The sequence below is a fragment of the Myodes glareolus genome, chromosome 14 (assembly GCF_982192425.1).
Source record: "Myodes glareolus chromosome 14, mMyoGla1.1, whole genome shotgun sequence".
Taxonomy (NCBI): domain Eukaryota; kingdom Metazoa; phylum Chordata; class Mammalia; order Rodentia; family Cricetidae; genus Myodes; species Myodes glareolus.
This window is the reverse complement of record NC_142039.1, coordinates 54,621,610-54,644,780: the sequence shown is the minus strand read 5'-3', so window position 1 is coordinate 54,644,780 and position 23,171 is coordinate 54,621,610. Positions and strand designations below refer to the sequence as shown.

The window sequence follows — 23,171 nt, the reverse complement described above, 5'->3', positions numbered from 1 at the left end:
TTTGATTCATGGTTTGAAACATTTATTAAAATACTCAGTATTATATGATCATAACAGCCATTTTCTTCTATGCAAAGATAATTAAAACACCAGCACATGTATTCCAAAAGCAGTCACATTCTGTTTATATTTTTTGTTTTCTTCTTTTATGACCATGATGTCTTTCTCCATCCCTGAAATAAATAGGCATAAAATTATGAGACATATTATTTATATTAGAGCTTTGTAGTAATTCAACAAAGTTATTTTTACCAGACATAAACTATGATAAGCTAAGACATGCATTTAGAACTGAATACTTTTTTTTTTTGAGACAGTCTCACTATATAGCCCCAGCTAGCCTAGAACTTACTATGTAGACCAGGCTGGCCTTGAACTCAGAGATCTACCTGTCTTTGCCTCGAGTACTGAGATTAAAGACATACATCACCACTCCCAGTTGACAATACTCTCTACTTAATAGTAAAAAGAGAAAGTTAAATGACTAAAATTAAGATCAAGATTAAAATATAGGTAAGCAAAATGAGGAGGCTCTAATTAGAGAGAGGAAAAGAGATAAATACAAAAGAAATAAAAGGGCAAAATAATAATAAAGATGTTTGAAAAAAGTTATAAGGAATCATACTGCTAACTAGCTAACAAAAACAAAACCTAAGTCTGTTTACAAATACACAATTTATATGAAATTTTCTCACCTGGCCTGACAATGCTCCCTCCAAGAGCCAAAGACCACCTAACAAAACCCCCAACCAGGTATGAGAAGCCTTCTTCTGAGTTGTTGGTGGAAGTTGTTCAAGAAACTCCCAAAGAATTAAAGGTCATTGCCGCTGTTCTTGGCTGCCCCTCAGAGGTGGAAGGTAAGTCCCTATTGCTGAAGACACCATGCACTTCAGACACAGAGCCCAGAGACCCCTGAGCTGGAACTGACAAGAATAAATTCCTTCTCCTTGACGATTAGCTTTCAGGGTACCAGAAATCACCATGCAAACTTCCAAAGGAGGGAAGCAACCAACAGTCCTACTCAGCTATGATGCTTATGAACCACATCAACAAGCACGGCACAATAGTCCTAAGGGTGCCAATAGTGGCACAAATACCTTGTTGGTATCCAAAAGTTCTCTAATTGAACTTAAGGCCTGCTCAACAGAAGAAGTCATGCCTAGTACTGGAGACCTAGCTAACTACCCAGGGGTAGTAAAGTCATGGATCTAGGAAGAGAGCCTTCAACTACCACTTTATTAAACCAGTATAGCCCCTAACTTTACTTAAAATATTTGTCCTTATACCCACAGTTAAATGTAATCCTCACCGCTCATGAAGGAAATTTCTCTTTACAACAGACACAAGACTATTACAGAAAATCACAACTAACCAAAATGTGGAGTTGTGGAGCCTAGCACCAATGGACAGATTCATCTACAAAACACCCCCACACCTAAGGCTCAGGGGATACCGCAGAAAACGGGGCAGGGAGATGATAAGAGCCAGAGGATCAGGGAATGACTATCTCCTCGTAATTTCAGAAATTACACTCATAAAGTCTCACTAACATAACTACCTATACAGGTCCAGAGCAAAGACAAGAGCAGACATACCAAAGAGGACTGGGGAAAGCCCATGAAGCCTCTAGCCTACACAAAGAACTATAGGCAACTAAGGAATTCTCAGAGCAGGAGAAACAGTATTTTGAAAGAGCGACCATTTGGTTATCCAATCAGTACCAAATGGTCAGCTCTGAAAACATATATACAAGTAACATACAGACTGAGCAGGCTATATTTAGGAATGCATATGCATATATATATATATGCATACAAGGACAATAAATGAAAAAGAGGTCATGAATTTGAAAGAGCAAGGAGGGGTATATAGAAGTTTGGAGGGAGGAATGACAAGGAGGAGGACATGATATCTCAAAAGTAAAAGAAAGGGGGAAAAGATAAGCAAAATAGGATTATACTTAGGAGATTTGCTTTAAAATAACTCTGAATATATGTTAATGTTAGATGACCAGGGAATCCATTTCAAATAGAATACTAAAGGTACAGAAAAAAAATTAAATTAGCTGACTTCCTTATTCTGGCTGCTGTCTCAACCTCTCTAACTCATTCTATTTTAGGAATGAATGTAGAAATCGGCCTTACACTAGGAGGAAGTATTTCCTGTGTGTACACTGGTTATCCTCTCTAACAAGACTACTTCATTTTCACATTGACGACTTCCAATGTAAGTTTATAGGGATTGATTAGAGATGTCAACTCTGTAAAGAGCCAAAGTACAGTGTCTACTAGATGGAAGAGTTCATCTGTGGGAGTCAGAGGGGTAACTAAGCAAGCATTTCATCATTGTAAGAGAACTACATCACAGTTAGCTTTAGACCTACAAAATAACAGTAAGATTAGCAAAACTGTCAGGCCAATAGAAAAAGCTTTACTTGGACTAGAGAGCTGGCTTGAATGTTGACTACTCTTGCAGAGAACCAGGGTTTAGTTCCCATCACCCAGGCAGCTTATAAGCGTCTGTAGCTACAGGTCCAGGGCATCCAGTGTCTTCTTCTGGCCTCCATGGGCATCTGCACACACTGGGTGTACATAAGCTCATGCAGGCACACACACATAACATAAATAACTTTTATTATTTTTTTTTCTAGACACAGTTTCTCTGTGTAACAGTCCTGACTGCCCTGGAACTCACTTTATAAAGTAGGCTGGCCTCAAAATCACCTGCCTCTGCCTCTTGAATTATTAAATTAAATTAAAGACATGTACCAACACAGCCCGGCAAATAACTTTTTTAAAAAAGGATTCACTAATTCTTCTTTACCATTGGCTCTGCAGAGACACACCATGTGAAAATCTAGTGTTTGACAGCACTGTGCACATCAAACCAAAGAGCCAGGCATGGTGGTGCACACCTTTAATCCCAGCACTTGGGAGGCAGAGTTAAGGTGTATCTCTGTAAGTTTAAGACCAGCTTGTCTACATAGTGAGTTCCATGACAACCAGAGTGACCCTGTGAGACTCTGTTTCAGAAAAACAAAAAACAAACAGATACAACAGCAAAACCAAGTAGGACACAGACCCTGCCTTCCAGAGTTACCCTTCTCCTGGGGAAGAAACTACTAAGTTCAACAAACAATATTGTGCTAGGTAAGACCATCGGCTCAGGAAAAGATAAGGCTTTACCAAGCAAGCCTTTAAAAAGAAAAAAAAAAAAATAGAAGGACACGGTGCAAAATGGCATAGCTATGAATGAGAACTCATGTCAGGCTACCCAGGGCAGATTCTGCACTCCATGGGGTAATGGAAAGTACAAGAAATAAACAGAAACAGATCCTAAATGCTGAAAGCCATTCAAAGAAGTGGGGATTTTGCTGCTGCTCAGTTTTAAGAAAATTCACTTGGGCAGCACAGTAGAAATGGAGTCACAGCGTTTAAGTTCAGACAGCAACTCAAAGATGACTATTATTCTCTAGTCTGTTCAGACAGCAACGGGAACAGGAGAGAGGCACACAGCAGAATGGACAGAAATTTGGACCTGACCAATGGTAGGCAGTGAATGATTTCCGGCTTAGATAAGTTTGAGAGGGTTATCCCACCAACCAGGACAGGAGTACTAGGGAAGGACAGGACGCGAAACAGTTTAGTCAGAGCCCTGGTGAATGTGACATCCAGGAGGATGCCCAATAAGCAGGTGGCATACAAGATTAGATAGTTTAAATATATTATTTAACATTAATTCATATCTCCTAGTTATCAAAATTATACTACCAAGTTAAAATTTACTGATTAAAATTAGGATGTGTATGATTCTAAAAATATTTCAGCTAGGGAATTAGCATGAAGAATGCGAAACAAGAGAGAACAATATGAACAGAAGGTCTAAGCAATATCATAACACTGCCTTATCTAGACATTATTTTCACATCAGGTTAAGAAGTGATTTTTTTAAAAAAAGAGGTGGGGGCACCAAGCAGGTCACCTGGTGGTACAAGTCTATAATCCAGGCTACTTGGCAAGCAGAGGCAAGAGGATCAAAGACTCAAGGTCAGCCTGAATTCTATAGTGAGTTCAAGGCCAGATTGGGTAACAGAGTCAGTTTCTGTCTCAAAATTAAAAAAACATACATATACATATACATACACACACACATATACATATATATATATAGAAAAGAACTAAAGTTATAGCTCAGCAGTAGAGCACTTGGTCTACCATGCATGAGCCTCTACGTTCAACTTCCAATACCACAAAGGGAAGGGGCTGAGGGAAGGCAATGTTTTACCACGCACACAGAACTAGGAATACAACACTACAGGGGTAGTCTATGAAGTAAGCTACAGTAACTCTGAAGAATTCCATTGATTCCTCCCTGACCTTAGCTTATTCCTACATTCTACAACAAAGTCAACAATGCTGGGTAACTCAGGGGTAGACAGACTCACCTCTCTTTCCTTCTTCTTGACTCAGAATTTTTATCTTTATTTCTTTTTCGTTTGTGTGGGCTCCTACTCCGAGCCTTTCTATGTCGTGAATTTTCCGCATCCAGATAGCTTCCACCAGACTGTCGTGAGTCTACCGAAGCTGATCGCCTTTCTTCATTCCTGCAGCACAGAAAGGAATACCCACCAGTTCCTTCCACCAGTGGTCTCACTGCACACACAGACCACCAACCTAATGTATAATATTCTGTATCATACCAATGGCATCAAGAGTGTAAAGAAACAAGCTTAATCTTGTATTCCACAAAGGTAGCAGTCAAAGAAACAACCCCTGTAATATTACTTAATTATTTCCCTAATATGATTGCTCATCCCTATACCTGACAATATCACAACACTAAGAACAGTAATTCTGAGCACTGGCAATAAACAAGCACCAATGAATCACAGCATATTACCAAGAATCTTGGAAATGCTATGGTTTAATAGTACATATAGGTGATAGTTAAAAAGACACTACTTTAAGCCAGACATAGTATGCAAGCCCACAATTACAGCACATGAGAGACACACTACTATACAGCAAGTGCATGGCCCTGGGTTCAACACAAACAGAAAATTAAATAAGCAAACGCCTCATCAGTAAAGACAATGACATACTTTTCAGCACCATCTTCTGCTCTTTCCTGTTCTTGCCAGTGGTTACTGAGTTCTTCCATGTGCACTTTTATCACATCCCGAATTACCTTGGAAGGAGTAAAAACCAAACGTCAGACAGGGAAGTTGCTCTAAAATTCAAAATCATAAAACCTGAAAAACGGGGCTGGAGAGATGGTTCAAGGTTAAAAGAATCTGTTACTCTTCCAGAAGAACAAATCTGGTTTCCAGCATCCAGGTGGTGTGGCTTACAATCACCTATAACTCAGAATTTGGGGATCTGATGTCCTCTCTGGCCCCTTGGGCACCCACACTCATATTCATATGATCACACACATATATGTAACTAAAAATAAAATCTTTTAGAAAAATCTCTGCTTGACTTCACTAAAAACTTTGCTAAGGGCTATAATATAATGGACTATGAGACGCATGTATTTAGGAACTATAGAGTAGGCACTGGTCACACTGGTGAATAGATGGTAGATGGCAGCATTATTTCAATATTAAATTTGAAGTTGGAGTTATGTTATGACTATGAAAGTAAATAGTCTTATTCTCTGGAAACACACATACCATTTTGGGATCAAGAATCATAATGTATGAAATTTACTCTTGAATAACTCAAGGAAAAAATGTACAGATACAAAATAGTAAATGATGTACAGAAAGAAAAAATGGTTGGGTGGCTATGCCTATAATCCCAACACCAAAGGAATTCTAGAACACCCTGGGCCACACAATGAAGCACTGTCGAGAAAGGGCACACAGAAAGAGATTTAGAATGAAATGCATGTGACATGAAGGCAGAAGGAGGACTACTTGAAGTTGGGGAGGGACCAGCAAAGGGGGGGCAGAGACAACAGAAGACAATGGGGAGTTTATGGATAAGAGCAAAGAACAACGGCACATGTACACTAAAACATCAGAATGAACCCATCACGTTACAAGTAAATTTTTAAAAAATTAAAAAAGAATGAAGGAACAAAAAGGAAGAGGGTGGAGGGAAATGGTGAGCACACAAGGCACAGTACCTAAAATGTAAAGTTGTGCAGAATTCTGATTGCTGCTCCTAGTTTCATAACTTCTGTATGAATATTTCTATCTGCACAGGACTTTAAAACCTTACAATTAAACCAAGATGAAAGACAGAGTGTGAAATATCACAGTTACTTCACAGATGTTCTTGAAAAGAGTCAAGTCCTAAGCTTTGAGAACCTCTTCAAAGCTTCTCTTCTATCTAACCCACACTATCAAACACAGGACTCGTCCCAGGGAAGACAGATAAAACAAAAACAGATCTGAGACCTCTCCTGTCTGCCAAGGAAATGTTTCAAAGTATAGGAAATAGGGGCAATTACCAAAGAAAGACATTATAGAGCCAGGCATAGTAGACCAAGTCTTTAAACCCAGAACTCAGGAGACAGAGGCAGACAGATCTCTGGGAGTTCAAGGCCAGCCTGGTCTACAAGTGAGTTCTAGGACAGCCAGGATAACACAGAGAAACCCTGTCTCAAAACAAACAAACAAACAGAAAGTCACTACAGTTCAGACTTGACTGCAGTTTTCCCCTCCCTCAGAGAAACTTTCAATAGCTCCAAAAGCTAAACACAGAACAACAGGGCTTGGGAGTCCTCCATGACTTCGGGACACCACACAGTAGATGCCTTAGTGAGCACACTAGGCAGTTTCCACAGGACCCTAAGCTCCAGGTATTCCCAAAAGACTCTCAACATTTTTAATCTTTAAATTACCAATGCTTACCAATGTTCTCTGCTTTCCATCTGGAAAATCCTTACCCCTACTTCTTACCCACTATATATTCTCCCACGGAAACCCCAAGGCAGCCCAGTCTGAGCCAGGAGAAGTGCATGAGCCACACACATTCTCAGTCACGGCCCAGCTCTAGTACCTATCTCTAGAGCAACCCCATTAGACTATTTTTTTTACCCCAAGATAGGGTTTCTCTGTGTAACAGCCCTAGCAGTCCTGGAACTAGCTCTTATAGACCAGGGTGGCCTTGAACTCAGAGATCCACCTGCCTCTGCCTCCCAAGTGCTTGCTGGGATTAAAGGCGTGCACCACCACTGCCCTGCTTAGACTACTTTTTGATAGCTCTACGTGAGTTCATGAAAGCCTACTGTGGTGGTTTGAATGAAAACGGCTCCCACAGAATTATTGGATGCACTGCCTTGTTGGAGGAAGTATGTCACTGGGGGTGGGCTTTGAGGGTTCAGAAGCTCAAGACAGGCTCAGTGTCACTCTCTCTTCCTGCTGCCTGCTGACCCAGATGTAGAACTCAGCAACTTCTCCAGCACTGTGTCTCCCTGCAGGCTGCCATGCTTCCTGCCATGATGATAACGGACTAAACCTCTGAACGATAATACCCCTCAATTAAATGTTTTCCTTTATAAGACTTGCTGTGGTCATGGTGTCTCTACACAGCAACAGAAACCCTAACTTAGATACCCACGTAGAACCCACCTAGCACAGGTCTACCACACAGGAAAAGGCCAGGAGTTTAAGTTTCCTTGATTCCCTTTTCCCTCGGAGCGATGGTCTCTAAGACCTCACACCAATCTAACCTTTTAAAAAGAAGCACTGCTCCTCAGACTTTAGCACTCAGAGTCCGTAACACGTTTCACTCACAGCACTAAAAGCTCAGATGACATCTTGTTACCATCACCTTTGCACACCTTACAGCAGCTTTTTGCTGAAACTTGTCAAAATTCAGGTTCCAGTCCAGGGCATACTAAATTATATAAGGCATGAAACGGAAGTTGGAAAGGGTAAAATGCAAATAAAGCCAAAAGAAGGGGTAAATTGTCAAGTGTAGAGGCAGGAAGTAGACAATTAAGAGAACATAAATTCCCTACACGGTGCTGTTCCCTTGAGTATGCTTAAGTATTTCCATAAGAAAAGGTCGATCATAAAATGATAAAGAATACCAATAGTAACATAATTCCAAAGATATGAGACCAGAGGGGACCTAGTGAAGAATCAAATATTTGAGAGCCTATAGCACCATACAGCTCCAGACTTCTCCTGGGATAGGCAAGTCCAAAACATATTCTAATTATAAAAACCACTGTAAGAAAAGCAAGGTTGGGTGTGTGGCAGTGTTATTATAAGGAACCAGCGGCAGCTCAGAAGCAGCCGCAGCCGGTACTGTGGACGTGGATGAGCGGCCCTTACGCAGCAGAAAGAAGAGCACTGCATGGAAGGCGGACCGTGTGTCAGAGCACAGAGGGAAGAGTGTGTCACCAGACAGCTTCAAAGACACGCTGGACGAAGCAAAATACAGACAAAATGAGGTAAGACTGTAAGACCTTTGACATCAGGGACGAAATCATACAGAGCAATTAGAGTTTAATATGGGAACTGGGTCTGGGTAAAGTAATTTATGTACCAAAAACTCATCAATTTTTCCCACTTAAACAAGACCTAAAACTAAGTCTAGATATTTTATCATAAAGAGACTGATTTACAACAAAAGCACAACATTTCTCACAGGCATGGCTGCTCATGAAAGTAAGCCCAGCACTCAGGAGTACGGAAAGAAAGACTGCTGAAAGTCAGTTCACCCTGAGCTACACCGTGAGGTCCAGGACAGTCTGGGCTCTGGGCTACAGACAGTGAGGGTCCCTGTCTCAGTGAATGAATGAGCCAATGACTGAAGTAATAAAAATTTTTTTGAAAATTCAGGCTAAATATTTGGTAAAGTACTGTAAAAGCGTTAAAGTTTCAGAGGCTGGGGAGACAGTCAACAGCTGAGAGCACTGGTTTGTCTTGCAGAGGACCTGCACTCAGCTCCCAGTATCCACACAGAGCTCACAGACACTCATGACTCCACTCTTAGCGATCTAACACACCCTTCTGGCCTCGCACACATGTGATACACTGATGCAGATGCAAGCAAAGCATACATGAAATAAGAATAAATCTTGAAAAATATTTATGCAAAAAGTCACAGTTATGTACTGAGGAATTTCTTTTTCTTTCTTTTTTTTCCGGTTTTGTTTGGTTTTCTTAAGACAGGGTTTCTCTGTATAGCTAGCCTTAACTGTCCTGGAACTCACTCTGTAGACTAAGTTGGCCTCGAACTCAGAGATCCGCCTGTTTCTGCCATGCTAGTGCTGAGATTAAAGATATGTGCCACCACTGCCTGGCTTAGGAATTTATATTATCTTTATTAATCCTCATGAAAACCCTGCTAAGGTTTTACTATTTTAAAAAGGAGGAGGGGTCTCTCCCAGAATCTAAGAAAGCTCAGTGGGGCTGGAAAGGGTGCTAAGAGCACTGGCTGCTCTTCAAAAGGACCCAGGTTCAATTCTCAGCACCCAGTTCCAGATCCAACACCCTCTTCTGGACGATATGGGCACCTAAACATACATAATGCACACATATATACTAAGGCTAAGGCATATGCATAAAAAAAATCAAAAAAATTTAAAACAAAAAAAAGCTCAAATAGCTCATGCAAGTCAACGACAAACAGTAGAGTCAAAACTCAAGCCCTTAATTCCAGGCAAGAGGATCTGTGAGTTCAAGACCAACCTGGCGAGGACAGAAAGGACTACATAGAGAGCCAATCTTAACATACTCCCCGTCCTCTCAAGCCAAGGGCAGGTGAAAAGCCCAAATTTATACTCTCATGACAACACAGTGCCACTTTCTCAAAAAGAAATGTCTTTAAAAGGTTACACAACCTTCACAGATGACGTTAGTACCAGGAAAGCCTCTGCTTGGCAGAGAGGTGGGCCTGCAAACACTGGGCAAGTACCAACCTGTGTGGGATTCTCAGGGCATAAACCAGACCAGAAAACCATGGGGAATTTTTACTCTCCACACAAACACCGCAGAATGATGTGACACTCACCTCAGTATATGACTTCTTGGTTATGTGAACATTCTTGGCTCTATAGGACTGACGTCTTCTTTTATAATCTCTCACTTCTGCCAGGATTTCCAGGTAAGATTTTGGACTTTTTCGGCTATTATCTAGTGAAAGAATAAACTTATTACATCCTTAGAAGCTTTCCAATTCATAATATGCAATATATATAATACATATTATATTATATTATATTATATTATATTATATTATATTATATTATATGTATGTCTGTGGGTTTGTCCTTGTGAGTGAGAGTGTCTGGGAAGTCCATAGGACATCTGATCCCTTGGAGCTGGAGTTACAGGCAACTGTGAGCACCCAATGTGAGTACTGAGAACCAAACTTGAGTCCTCTGCAAGAGCATTACAAGCTCTTAACCACTGATCTCTCTTTAGCCTCACTTTTAAATTAAGAACCTATTGTTAGGAATAATCCTGTTCAGTATGTTTCAAGGTAACACACAAAAAGTTTCAAAAAATATATATTATGTACACAAACTATTTTTTAATCACTCCCCCTCCCATCAACAAGGTTTTTCTGTGTAACTATCTTGCCTGTCCTGGAACTCACTTTGTAGATCAGGCTGGCCTCAAACTCAGAGGTCTGCCTCCTAAGTGCTGGGATTAAAAGCATGCTCCACCACACCACCACAGCTCGGCTCCTTTATTTTTTTTTAAACCCACTAGGTAAACATAGAATTGTTCAACTCCACAGATTACAGACAAATAGTATTTTTATATGTGGAGCTATTTAAAGTACAAGTCAAAGTAAAACTCCATTCGTAAGCAATACCATTAATCAATAATGTCAATAAGAGATGGTGCAAAACCACCATACCCCACCTCAAGTGGCACAAAAATAAAATCACTTTACTAACACTCATGAGACAGAATGACAAGAAATGTAAAGAATGGTGTTCATCTTAAACCTTGATTGACTTTAGCAGCCAAGTCTACAAACAGATCGCTGTCGTTTTCAATGACTTGAGAACCAGAGCGCTTTTTCTTTGTCTCCTCAATGACAAAATCATAAAGGGCAAGGCGATCTGCTTGGGTGAGGTCACACACAGATCGTTTGTGATTCAGAGGAACTTCAACAGGCACTGAAGAATACATTCCTAAGGTAAAATAAGACAAGAGCAAATGATGAAGCTTGTGGACTTAACACTCTCTTTAAATATGTGCTATAACAATGCAATACTAACACAAGCTACTTTTTTTACATAAAAAAGAGGATGTGGTAAATGTTAATGTTCATGATGTCTGCTGTTCTCTTCCAACAAGGTTAAGCCAGGTCTATGAAACCAGGTAGTAATAACCACAGGAACCAACTCGCTCACTAGAAAGCCTGTTTTCCCTTCATGATGAGGTCTTGCCATGCTTGCCAGGCTGGCGCAGACTCTCAACTACAAGGCATTCTTGAAGGCTTCTCCTGTCTCAGCTTCCCAGGAAGCTCGGACTACAGGCACAAGCCATAGGAACAGGCTAAGAAAGCTTTTGTATAATTTATTAAGTACAACCTCTATATAAAATATGAATTATTTCCGTGTATTTGCCTTTTTTCCTGATAAAAGCTGAAAATATTTTTAGTAGGCAATGTACATTTTTCCTTCTGAAAACAAACTAAAGGGCCATGAGTATGTAAGAATAACTCAGATGAAGCACTAGATAGTTCAATACTCAAGTTCACTACATCTGTGCAATGACTAAAATAGGGAATAAAAATGGAAATTAAGTCAAGTATGGTGGCACACACCGGTAATCCTAGCTCTCAGGATTGGGAAGGTCACAGCCAGGCCTACATAGCAAGAGGTCAAGCTGGGTGGGCTATACAGTCAGACTCTTTTTTTTTTTTTAAGTAGAAATCCTAAATTTCCTAAGACCAGGAGAAGACTATTTAGACTAGTTTTAATTTCCGAAATAGGAAGTATGCTGGCTTAACTAAATCAAACAAAAAGGGAACAGCAGTGCACCCAATAGTTATGATCATTCTAAAATCTGCTCATGAATGAACAATAAATATATACAATACCTTGGTATGATGTATTAAAACATCGAAGAAAAATTTTGTTTTGAGATTCAAACATTCTCAAAGAAATAAAATGATTGTAACTGTAAACAAAGCAGTTGAAAACAAATCTTCCCACTGCAGACAGAACATCACTGCTAAAGGAATGCTAATGTTTGCTAGGTCACGAGCCCTCATTAACTGCTTAGATAAGAGGCTAGAGAATTCAAATAAGAGCACACTAAGAGCTAAGCATACAAAGAGCAGAAAGAAAGAAATAGAAGAGGAAATGCCAGCACACACGCTTCTCCTCGAGCTCAGGAGAGCTCAGTGGCACCGAGGCTGTGGTTTAACAGATGAGATAATGACACCTGGACATTGTTACAAGGGGCTGGAAATGAGTGGGGAGGGATGACTCCCTCTTAAATCAGCCACTCTGATGCTGAGGCACTATCAAAAGACTTTATGTAGCTGGTGTTAACATAATTTCTATATAAAACAGGCTTTGGTGAGTCTAATTCCTTTGAATATCAACTTTAAAAATCAGAGAGGAAAAATACAAAATGTAGAAAACAGTAAGATAATCAAGCTCAAAGTTCTTTTATTAATTAATCTTAAATTTCTTTACTATAGAAACTAATACTTAAACTTATCAAAACTCAATCAGAATTCCAAACCAAGACTTCTAAGAGTGACAACTATTGAGATAAAGCCAGAAGTTTCAGTGATACTTTAAAAGGATATCATTTGCAAAAAGGATACTGCATATCTTTAAATAAGGAGTACATTCAGGTTTCTAATTCCTCTTTATACTCACCCCAATTACTGAAAAAGAAAAAGTACAGAAAAGGTTAAGCAACAAACTACATTTCAAATCTCTCATGACAGTTTATTTTTGATTTAAAAAAAAAGGATAAGCACACTTAAGCAAGCTTCATTTATAGGAAGTGTAAAATTTCAAACTATAAGTTTCCATACGGTTTATGTGCTGTAATTGCTGTAAGTCTGTGTCCTCTTCCGCATTTTTTAAGTTGTGGTAAAATATAAATGAAACACAATTTATCCTTCTTAGCAGTTTTACTTACACAGTTTGGAGCACTGGACCAGACTTCACTATATGCAAGTATCACTCCTTCCCATCTCCAGAACTCTCATCCATCCAAAACCAGACAGCAGTTTACTCTAATGCACATTTTTCCTTGTTATCACTTACCTGCAGCACACATATTTTAGTAAAAGGAACTGTCTCTGTGTGGCACTTATGACTGTACAGAGAATCGACACAGAGACAAACTCTAACATTAAATTAAAAGATAAATAAATAAAGCTCATGGGAGAAAACTAACTTGCTCAAATGGCCCTCCAAGGTTCTTCTATAGAACACTGATAGCAAATCATGGCCATGTCTCAAATATGTGTCAGGAAACTTACAGCAACATAAATGCTTAATACTGCAGAAAAAGATAAACCACTAAGTATAAAGTTGCTATTTATGATCAAAATTAATATCTTTGTTATAAAACCAGTCAAAAGAGCTGCACAGGACAGCAAACAAACACCTAGGCCTAGGCTGTTCCCATCATGGGGAGGTCAGCAGAGCTTAGGTCTGACTGGCACAATAGGCACAACGAAAACACACATTCATTGCCAATAGACTTCCGTTCTCATGGACCCTAAACTTCATGTTCACATAAATAAATCAGTAAGAAGGCAGTGAAAGGATTTCTGTCTTCAGGTCAAAGATGTGAAAATATCTAGAACATAAGTGGACCACAAAGATAATTCTGCTTAAAAAAAAAAAAAAAGCAGAACCCCCAACATGGGATTTAAACATATTTTTAAAGGAGGGTTACAGATCACATTAAAATAGTTACTCAAAGCAATCCAATATTTTTGTTTTGGTTGTTTTTTGTTTGTTTGTTTGTTTTGTTTTTTGATACAGGGTTTCTCTGTGTAGCTTTGGAGCCTGTCCTGGAACTAGCTCTTGTAGACCAGGCTGACCTCGAACTCACAGAGATCCACCTGCCTCTGCCTCCTCAGTGCTGGGATTAAAGTCGTGTGCCACCACCACACGGCCACAATCCAATTTTAAGATAGAATTCATAGTCAAATAAGTTTCTCTATAAAGTTCAAAGCAATTCTTAGATGTCCTAAATTCAATCCCCAGTACCACACCAATAAATAAATAAATAAATAAATAAATAAATAAATAAATAAAAAACCAAAATAACCGTTTCTGTGATGAACTGAGCTCAACATCTAAATTTTACTGTCTAGTTTATAAATTCATACTGTGACATTTTCTAAATCATTCACTTATACAAAACCATCCACAACATACTAACACTTTCTGCACATTAGTTTTTTCTCATACAGAATGTCTATTAGTTACTTTAGCACTTGTCAGGCCTATTCTCCAAAGACAAGACAACGGTTCTACTGCACAGAAGAACAAAACTTCCAAGCTACTTATGCAAGGGTGGGTGGCAGCCGTTCTCCTTCAGACGAGCGAAGGGTGAGCAGCACTGGCGTGAGCGTGTGCGTGCAGTCCGACGTGCTCACAGTGATGTAACACATATGAACACGGGAAAGAACTCCAGCCCATGACTTTTACTACATGAAGACCATTTCTAACACAAAATAGAAGAACTCAGTTCTTCTGTGACACAGACAGAATTTCATCCGGATGCAGCCTTGCATCCCTCTGTGTTTCTTCACCTAGAGAAGGGAAAACACTTCTCCAACACAGCACAGCTTGCTGGGAAAAAGAAATGGAACATGCAAAAGAGCTCAGAGATAAAGAACTTAAAAATAATAAATAAAAAAAATAAAATAAAAGGATCAGCTGGATGTGTGGCACACACCAGGATCTCCAGCATTCACAAGGGAGGCTGAGATAGGGTCATTGTCAGACTGAGGGAGCCTCAGCTAGAGACCCTGTCTCAAAGAAACAAGGGGAGAAGGTGCAGAGGGGGAGAACCTTACTAAAGAACAAAAGCACCAGGCTTTTAGAACAAACACACAAGGACGTTATTCAACTGGCCCTATCAGCCAGTTAGTTTCCTATCTGTAAAATATAGACCCTGGATTCCATGATCCAAGTACTCTTTCAACTCCAAAACAAATCATTAATCTATCTAAGCCAGTTAAGTGCTGTGGAATAAGGCTCTTGCATGCTGTAATGATTTGTCAATCGTATTAGTTTAATAAAACGCTGACTGGACAGTAGCAGGAAGTATAAGCCAGTGACCAGACTAAGAGAATTCTGGGAAAGGCAGAGAGTCAGTTATAATCCAGAAGCAGAGGAAGGAAGAAGAGACTGTCTTACTGAGAAAAGAAACCAAGCCACGTGGCTAAACATAGATAAGAATTATGGGTTAATTTAAGCTATAAGAGCTACCTAATAGTAAGCCTGAGCTAACTGTCTAAACAGTTTATAATCAATGTAAGAACAGCTGTGGGACTGGGCAGGGAAGAAACTTCTATCTACAGTTAAGAGTCAATGTCTTAAAAGGCAAGACTCTCAAAAAACAAAACTTCATTTTTCTGAAAAAATTAATTCTACTAGTCTATTAACTAACAGAGCCAACAAACAGAAACAACAGACCATGAAAGACTTCAGTGATCACAGATCAGTAATCTGTAAACTGAAAAGCTGAGCTGAAGGCCAACAGGCACCAATGTGGGAGGTTTAGGCTGGCAAGGTGGCTCAGTGGGTAAAGATGCTTGCCACCAAGCCTGACCACAGGAGTTCAACCTTCAGAAGCCACACTGTGGAAGGGGAGAATTCACTTCCTAAAGTTGTCCTTGGACCTCTACCCTTCATTATGGCACATGTGCCACCCTCACCCCCAGTCCTCCCCCCACAAATACACAAATCAAAAATGTGTTTCCAGCTACTGAGTAACTAACACAAGAGACACAGGCCAAGGACAAAACAATCTTCCTTCTAAAGCCACAGGACAACTCAGATAGTGACACATGGGGAAAGATTGAATTTCAACAAGGAAGAAAACCTGCATAACGACTTGGGCGTGGGGTGGGGTGGGGTGGGGTGGGGAACACGGCAACGGGGAAAGGGACGGGAAGGAGCAGTCCACCTCCCACAGAAAGACAACCTTGGCAAGAGGAGCCAGTTGTGCTCTGACTATATGTCACACCCGGACTTAAAAGTCTAAACCCTTTAATACCTTCATTCCTTCTGTTTGAGGGAAGCTGTTCTTTTAGTTCATAGTTAACTTTTTTTATTCTAGTTTCTGTCGAATTCTAAGGCAGAACCCTTTGAAAACAGCTCCAAAGCTGGGTATGAGACCCCACAAACCATGTAAGACCACAGCAGGTAAAGCACTGTGCTTGTGCTTTCCTGGTACAGACTCAGGAGGGAACATTCCAAGAGCGGCAATGGAGACTACATGTTTAGTGGTACGTGTTTTTCAACATTTTCAAGCACCCCAATAGAACAAAACAAGAAGACATCCTTATCCAGCATACCTACTCACTAAATAATCTATCTTTTAACAACTTACCCACCAGGCAACCACACCTATCAGATAATGCCAAAACAGCACCCCTGGCTGAGATGGAGTCTGAGGGAGCTTCCAATGTATCTGAATAGGAAATAGCTAATAATCAAGTTGAAACAATGTAAGCTATTCCACTGTTAAATGTAAAACTGATCCTTTTTCAGTGTAACCATTTCACAGGGGTTTTCTTGAGAAGTAATATCATGCTTATATGAGGAAAAAAATACCTTGATTCTCAAATTAGCTGGACTACAACACTTACTTTGACTGTAACAATCGCCATCGTTCCCAGCTGCAGTTCTAGCTTGCTTAATTATCTGGAACTGTGAATCTTTATCTGAAAAAGAAAAATCCAAATCAAGGTCCATAATCTCAGTAAGAATTTTTTTTTCCAGTCCACTAGGTGATCAGTTTCCAATTAGTTCAGAAAACATAATCAGGCATTCAGGATTAGCAGATACAAATTTAAGCAACTAATAACTAGTATCTCTGAGAGTCCAGACAACATTTGAAGTGTATTAGATTTATCATAATCTTTAAGGTGTGGGAACAGTGTGCTTCCCTGGAAAATAACAGACTCTAGGTTCAGTCTCCAGTACCACAAGAAATAATGAAACTTAGGCAATCAATAAGGCAACTGCGCACCAAAAGTCACATACATACCTAAGGTGAATCAGGACATCCTGTTTCCAGAGATCAATCAAGACTTTGTCCATATACTGCAAATAACTGGAACACATTTCCCATTTTCATCTTCCCTCTATCTTCAGTTCCCATTGGATGGACCACAATCCCACCCTCCCTTGTACCTTCAGTCATTGTTGCATAGTCATATTTTTGTTACAACCAAGAAGGGAGGCACGTGCCCTACTATATAATTGTTTCTTTTTGTTGTTTTGAGACAGGGTTTCTCTCTGTAACAGTCCTAGCTGTCCTGGAACTCACTCTGCCAGACTAGGTTGGCCTCAAACTCACAGAGATCTGCCTGCCTCTGCCTTCTGAGTACTGAAATTAGAGGTGTGTGCCACCATGCCTGGTCTACTACACAAAAATTTGCAGTATTTTCACCTCTGTTAACATAAGCCCAATCTTGTTTTCACATTACATGAATTATCTTCATTGTGTATTAATTACTCCTATTATCACTGATCACAAGCATGTCTCTAATATCTATTCTTTTGCTAAAGAAAAATATAAAAACTAGACTTTTTTTCAATTATAATCTAATATACTTACTCAAAGTAACTGAAGGAATCTTCAAATTCTCATAGAAAAAAGCAGGATTATACATTTCATCCTAAACAGTGAGAAAACAAAAAGAGAAACTTTAGCTAGTATTCTTGAAGACTGCACAGTTGTCTGCTTTAAGATTTGACAGAAATAATACCACTACTGAAGTTTCTAACAATTTGTGAAGTCAGGCAAAGTACTGTGTTCTACAAGGGATCATAATACACCCTTCAGACTTACTGATAAATGATGTAATAAACAAATGTTACCTCTTCCTCTCTGGCATAGCCCAGCTTCCTCAATCTGCAAGATTCCATGTGCTTTGCTAATGATGATTTAGGCATATGATGATTGGAATCATAAGGGCATACCGTGATTTCATTCTGCAAAAATCAAACAGAAGGAGGAAAATAGTATTTAAACAACAATCTAGTACTTCCTTTCTGCAGACTCCCTTTTTTTTTTTTTTTAAAAAAAAGGAAATTGTCTCAAAATTCTAAAGCCTCGGTCCTCTTTCCAGTCCTTCAGAGCTTAACTTTCTTATTTTTGTTGTTGTTGTTTATTTGTTTGTTTTCAAGACAGGGTTTCTCTGTGTAGCCTTGGCTGTCCTGGAACTCTCTCTGTAAATCAGGCTGGCCTCAAACTCAGAGATCCACTTGACTCTGTCTCTCAAGTGCTGAAATTAAAGACATCTGCCACTATTACCCACCTGAGCTTAACTTTCTTAACGATTGATTCACTATCTCCCCAGACTCACAGCCATGGGTAAATGTTTACCTCTACACCTCTGTCATCACTACCTGACTGACACCAGCCATTAGCAATCTTCTTGCTACTGAAGCCAAAAAACATGTCATGGTTGTTGTATGTGAGCTCCTAGCCAACTTTGCTCTCTTTTGTTGTTTATATGTACACATGTATATGGGAGCACATGTGTAAATGTGCATGTGGAGGCTGGAGATCAACCTTTTTCTCAACTACTCTCTATTTTTTGAGACAAGGTCTCTTACTAAATCTGAAGCTCACCTATTTGGCAAGACTGGCTAAACAGCAAGCCCCCAGGTCTCTCTCCAATACTGAGGTTACTGATTCTAGGAATTCTCACTTTTCTGAAGCAAGCACATTATCAACCAAGCCATTGTTTTGTTTATGAGGCAGGATCTTGCTATGTAGCCCAAGCTGGCTTTGAACTTAAGGTATTCTTCCTGCCTTAGTCTCCAGAGTGCTGGGGATTACAGGCATTCATCACCACATCTAGCTTCTGACAAATGTTTATTTCTGCCCCTCTGGCTCTTGAAGTTGCTCCCTTTAAATGTTGATATTTCATGTAATGCTAATCATTAACCTCTTGTCATTCAATAACATGCTTCCTAGCCAATATTCTGCGTTCAAGTCTCACTATACTGTAGTCAATCTCATCAGATCATGTTTCTCTCTTTGGTACCTTATACTAGGATCAAGGTGGCTCAAAGGGTGCAGTACTCACCAAGCAAGTATGACGACCTGAGCGCAATCCCTGAAACCCATACGAAGTTGAGAAGAGAGAAACTGATTCCACAAAACTGCCCTGACCCACCCCGCATCATATACACACAATACTTTTCTTTAATTGTTTTAATAATTATTAAGTATGTTGTACTAAAAGCCCAACATGAACAAAAATAAATTCAATATATTCATGGTTTGTGTGTTATTTGGTCTTAGTTGTCAAATTGATAAAATCTAGACTCGCCTAGGGCCTCTGGGCCCATATCCATGTAGAAGCATCTTGATTAGGTTAATTGAGGTTAAAGACTGTGAGTGGAACTACTCCCTGGGCCAGGTTTCTAAGTTATAGTCTTAGTTGCAGAAGCTTCAAGTTCCTGTAGCTTTGGCTTCCCTATTAGCACAGATTTTACCTTAAACTGAAAGCCTCCTTGGTTTTGCATCTGTTGCTGTGATAAACACCCTGCAGAAGCAACTTTAAAGAAGAGCTCATTTGGTTCACAGCTCGAAGCCAAAGCTGCGCAAATGCACCCACAGTTATGGATGAGACAAGAATGTATGAAACGCTAGTGTTTGGGTTATTTTTCCCTTGAATTAGTACAGGGCCCGGCCCATAAAATGGTACTCCCCTCTTCAGGGTGAATTTCCCCACTTTAATTAATCCAATTAATAAATCCCTCTCTGGGATGCCCACAGGCCAACCTAATTTAGATCATTCATAATGATCTAAATAATGGGAGACTCTGTCCCCGGTGATTCTGCATTGTGTCAAAACTAATCATGACACCATCCTTTCTTTTTTTTAAAACAATTTATTTTTATTTCATGCACATGGGTGTTTCGCCTGCATGCATATGTGTGAGGGTGTCAGATAATCTGGAACTCGAGTTACAGGCAGTTGTGAGCTGCCATATAGGAGCTGGGAACTGAACCCAGCCGGGTCCTCTAGAAAAGCGTCAATGTTCAAGCACTGAGCCATCTCTCCAGCCCCACACCTTCTCTTAACCTTGCTGTTGTTGGGTATTTTTATCACAGCAATACAGAGGTAACTAAGCCCCCTAGCACCCAAAGCTGCGTTCTTCCCATTTCTGTGAAAGGAACCACCTGCTCAGAAACTGCCTCTTCCCTTGTCACCACATCCAAGAATTGCCTAGTCCTGACATTTTTACTCTTAAATGTCTTTGAAATCCTCTTCACTCTCTCTATCCCCAGTGCCACTTCTCCAATTCTAGATGCTCCAACCACCTCTCTAGGTAACAACTGCCATCTAATTGCTCTCTATCTCTGCTTCTGGGATGGCTGCGCTCTACCCCATTCTCCACCATGCAGCTATTTTTGATACCCTAGCTCTGCCATTTACTGACTATACGATACTGGGCAACATAATCAACCTTTTCTTGACTCAGGTTCTTCATCTATAAAAGGGAAGCAAAAGACCCTTATCTCAGAAAGATATCATGGAGATTAAATAAACATAAATACGTGGGTTTATACACAAAAAACGTCTCGGTAAGGGGCTAGCACATGGTACGTACTAAATAATTTTACACATATCAACTAAGTACACGCACTCTTAGAAACCACAAGGCCTGCACTCAAACCCCAGCTGCCAGTTATCGTCAGTGGTTTTGTTTCCTCATCTGCAGAATGGCAATCACTCTCACCTAAGAGGGTCATGGAGAATGTTAAATATAGTAATGTAGGTGCCGTATACAAGGCATTAGGTGAGGGTTAATATCCTTTTGCTGAGCAAACGATGACCTAGAAGGCGGTGGTGGGTCCTGCTCAAAGGCCTGGAAATTTCATAAATCATCTAATACATGCTCAAAAAATGGTCAGTTCTCCCCCAAACCCACTTTACAGCACCGTCACTAGGTTTTAATCCATGAGCTATAATTGGTTAATTCATAACTCCAAAAATACTTGTAAAGGAACAATGGAGGGTATTTTCCTTCTAATTGTCACTTCAATTTTAACAGCTAGTAGCTTATATGTGCATCTAACATATCTTAAATATTTCCATTGGCGTACGACTTAAACCTTGTTATTTCAGCATAGTAAACGCATACGAGTGTAAGAAAGCTCCATGCAATGCAAATTCCTTCATCCTGGGCCGATCAAAACAAGTCAGGATAATTCACTCAAATACACTTCTTAAGGGTCAGCTGCTAGTTACCTTAGTGGCGTCCTTTCTAGAACCGGTACTGAAAGGCGTCCGGATTTAAGGTGGAGAAAAGAGAACTCGATACCCACTCCCCTCCCGTCTCCGGCTTTCCTGACACTGACTCTTAACGCAATGCGGAATCCTTTTGACAGATGACAGAGCAACTCGCCAAGCCCACAAGCAGCACCCCACGAGCCCTGCCCGCCTCTGCACCGCACCGGGGTGGAGTGCTCGGAGAGACCTGGACCGAACGCGCGTCTTCCCTTCGGCGAGAAGCCCTCAGCCCCGAAAAGGCCAGGCCACCGCCTCCCTCACCTCGGCCGCCGCCTCGTCCCCAGGGTTCAGCTGGTCCAGGCTCCATCCCAGGGACGCCGTCACCTCCTCCAGAGTACGGCAGCAGCTCTCTACAAACTCGCTCAACTCCTCTTGCAGCCGCCGCCGCTCCTCCAAAGGTGGAGGCTCAACCTCCATGGTCGCTGCTCGCCTCCCGCAGGAAGTTGTCGAACTGCTGGCCGCGCGCGCGGGCTTCTGGGAGCTGTGGGCGGAGCCGACGGATGACGCCAGCCTATAGGAAAGAGCCGCGGGAGCCGTAGTTTTGAAAGGCGTCTTCCGGGTTCTTCGGGGCCAGATTTCGTTTGCTAATAGCTGGTTTGTACTTGCACCCTGGCTTACCAGAGCATCATTCTCCACGCCTCTTCAGCGTTTTTAGGAAAAATGATTTATATCGACAGAAATGCTTAAATAAAAACAAAAAAGTATCGGTATAGCCTTCCTCCAGCTCATTAGCATTTTGCCACTTTTAACTACTCTAAATGTCTTCATATCTTCTTGACTCTTCATCCCTGATGTTAGTATGCACGTCCTCAGAACGTTTTCCTACATAACTGCAATGCATGATCAAACACAAAATTCGTAAAATCATGTAACGTGTAGTTTGTTATCTGACGAATTCTTCTTACAGCAATTGTATTATGTTTCAATCAATTGACTATAATTAGTTATAATCTCTTAATTTAAGACAGCCTCCTCTCCTCTGTCTACAGTTCACCCTCCCCCTTTCTGAGACAAGAGTGTCACTATGTAGGGTGGCTGTCTGGCCTGGAACTCAATTTGGATACCAGACCTAGATCTGCCTACTTCTGCTTCTGAGTGATGAGGTTATAGAGTTGCACCAATGAGTCTGGGGTAGTAATAGAGAAGAAAAGAGAAAGAGGACTGAAAATTTTCTTTGAGGCCTTTGGTGGGCGGTTACAAGTGGTAGCTAGGACAACAGAATGATGGAATGTCAGATGATAGATAAATATTTCTCACGCCCAATCATTTCTGAGCATGGATAGGACAGAGAGAGCAAGAATCTTAAAAAACAAACAAACAAAAACAGTTACTTTAGTTCTGGAAACCAAATTACATTAGTTTCAGGAAATATTATTTAACCAAAATAAAAGAGCTTGACAAAAATGGTTTTACCATAGCTAACATAGACCCTAAGAATATATTTCCTACATGTTCATATAACTCTCCACTGACCTCTTATTACAGGTTTAAAATGATTCTTCCCACATAGTGTCATGTGTTCACATTTATTAATGGGCATTTGTCTCAGTTTCTTTAATAAGATACTTTGACAAAGTCTATTTAAGAGGGGGTGGTGAAACATCCCCAATAGGTTTATGTGTTTGAACACATTGTATTTTATCACAGCGACATAAAAGTAACTAACACATGGGGAAAGGGTTTGTCTGGGTTCCCAGTTCAGGGTTACAGTCC

The 23,171-nt window shown here is 40.4% G+C and overlaps 1 protein-coding gene across 1 annotated transcript; it reads right to left on the bottom strand.

Annotated features, from left to right (window-relative positions):
* Positions 1 to 21,914, bottom strand: Snrnp48 (small nuclear ribonucleoprotein U11/U12 subunit 48). Its single transcript, XM_048423111.3, has 9 exons — positions 21,720 to 21,914; positions 18,025 to 18,138; positions 17,762 to 17,822; positions 16,788 to 16,862; positions 10,924 to 11,112; positions 9,978 to 10,099; positions 5,102 to 5,187; positions 4,445 to 4,603; positions 1 to 173 (listed from the first exon to the last, which is right to left on the bottom strand). Exons 1-9 carry the CDS (start codon positions 21,873 to 21,875, stop codon positions 125 to 127), a joined length of 1,011 nt encoding a protein of 336 aa, XP_048279068.3. The 5' UTR covers positions 21,876 to 21,914; the 3' UTR covers positions 1 to 124.
* Between the last annotated feature and the right edge of the window lie 1,257 nt (positions 21,915 to 23,171).

Coding starts and splice junctions, on each gene's coding strand:
- Snrnp48 (XM_048423111.3), bottom strand. CDS start 21,875: ATGGAGGTTGAGCCTCCACCTTTGGAGGAGCGGCGGCGGCTGCAAGAG. Junction 18,139..21,719: donor GGGACGAGGCGGCGGCCGAG/GTGAGGGAGGCG, acceptor TGATTTTTGCAG/AATGAAATCACGGTATGCCC. Junction 11,113..16,787: donor TGGCGATTGTTACAGTCAAA/GTAAGTGTTGTA, acceptor ATTTTACCTTAG/GAATGTATTCTTCAGTGCCT.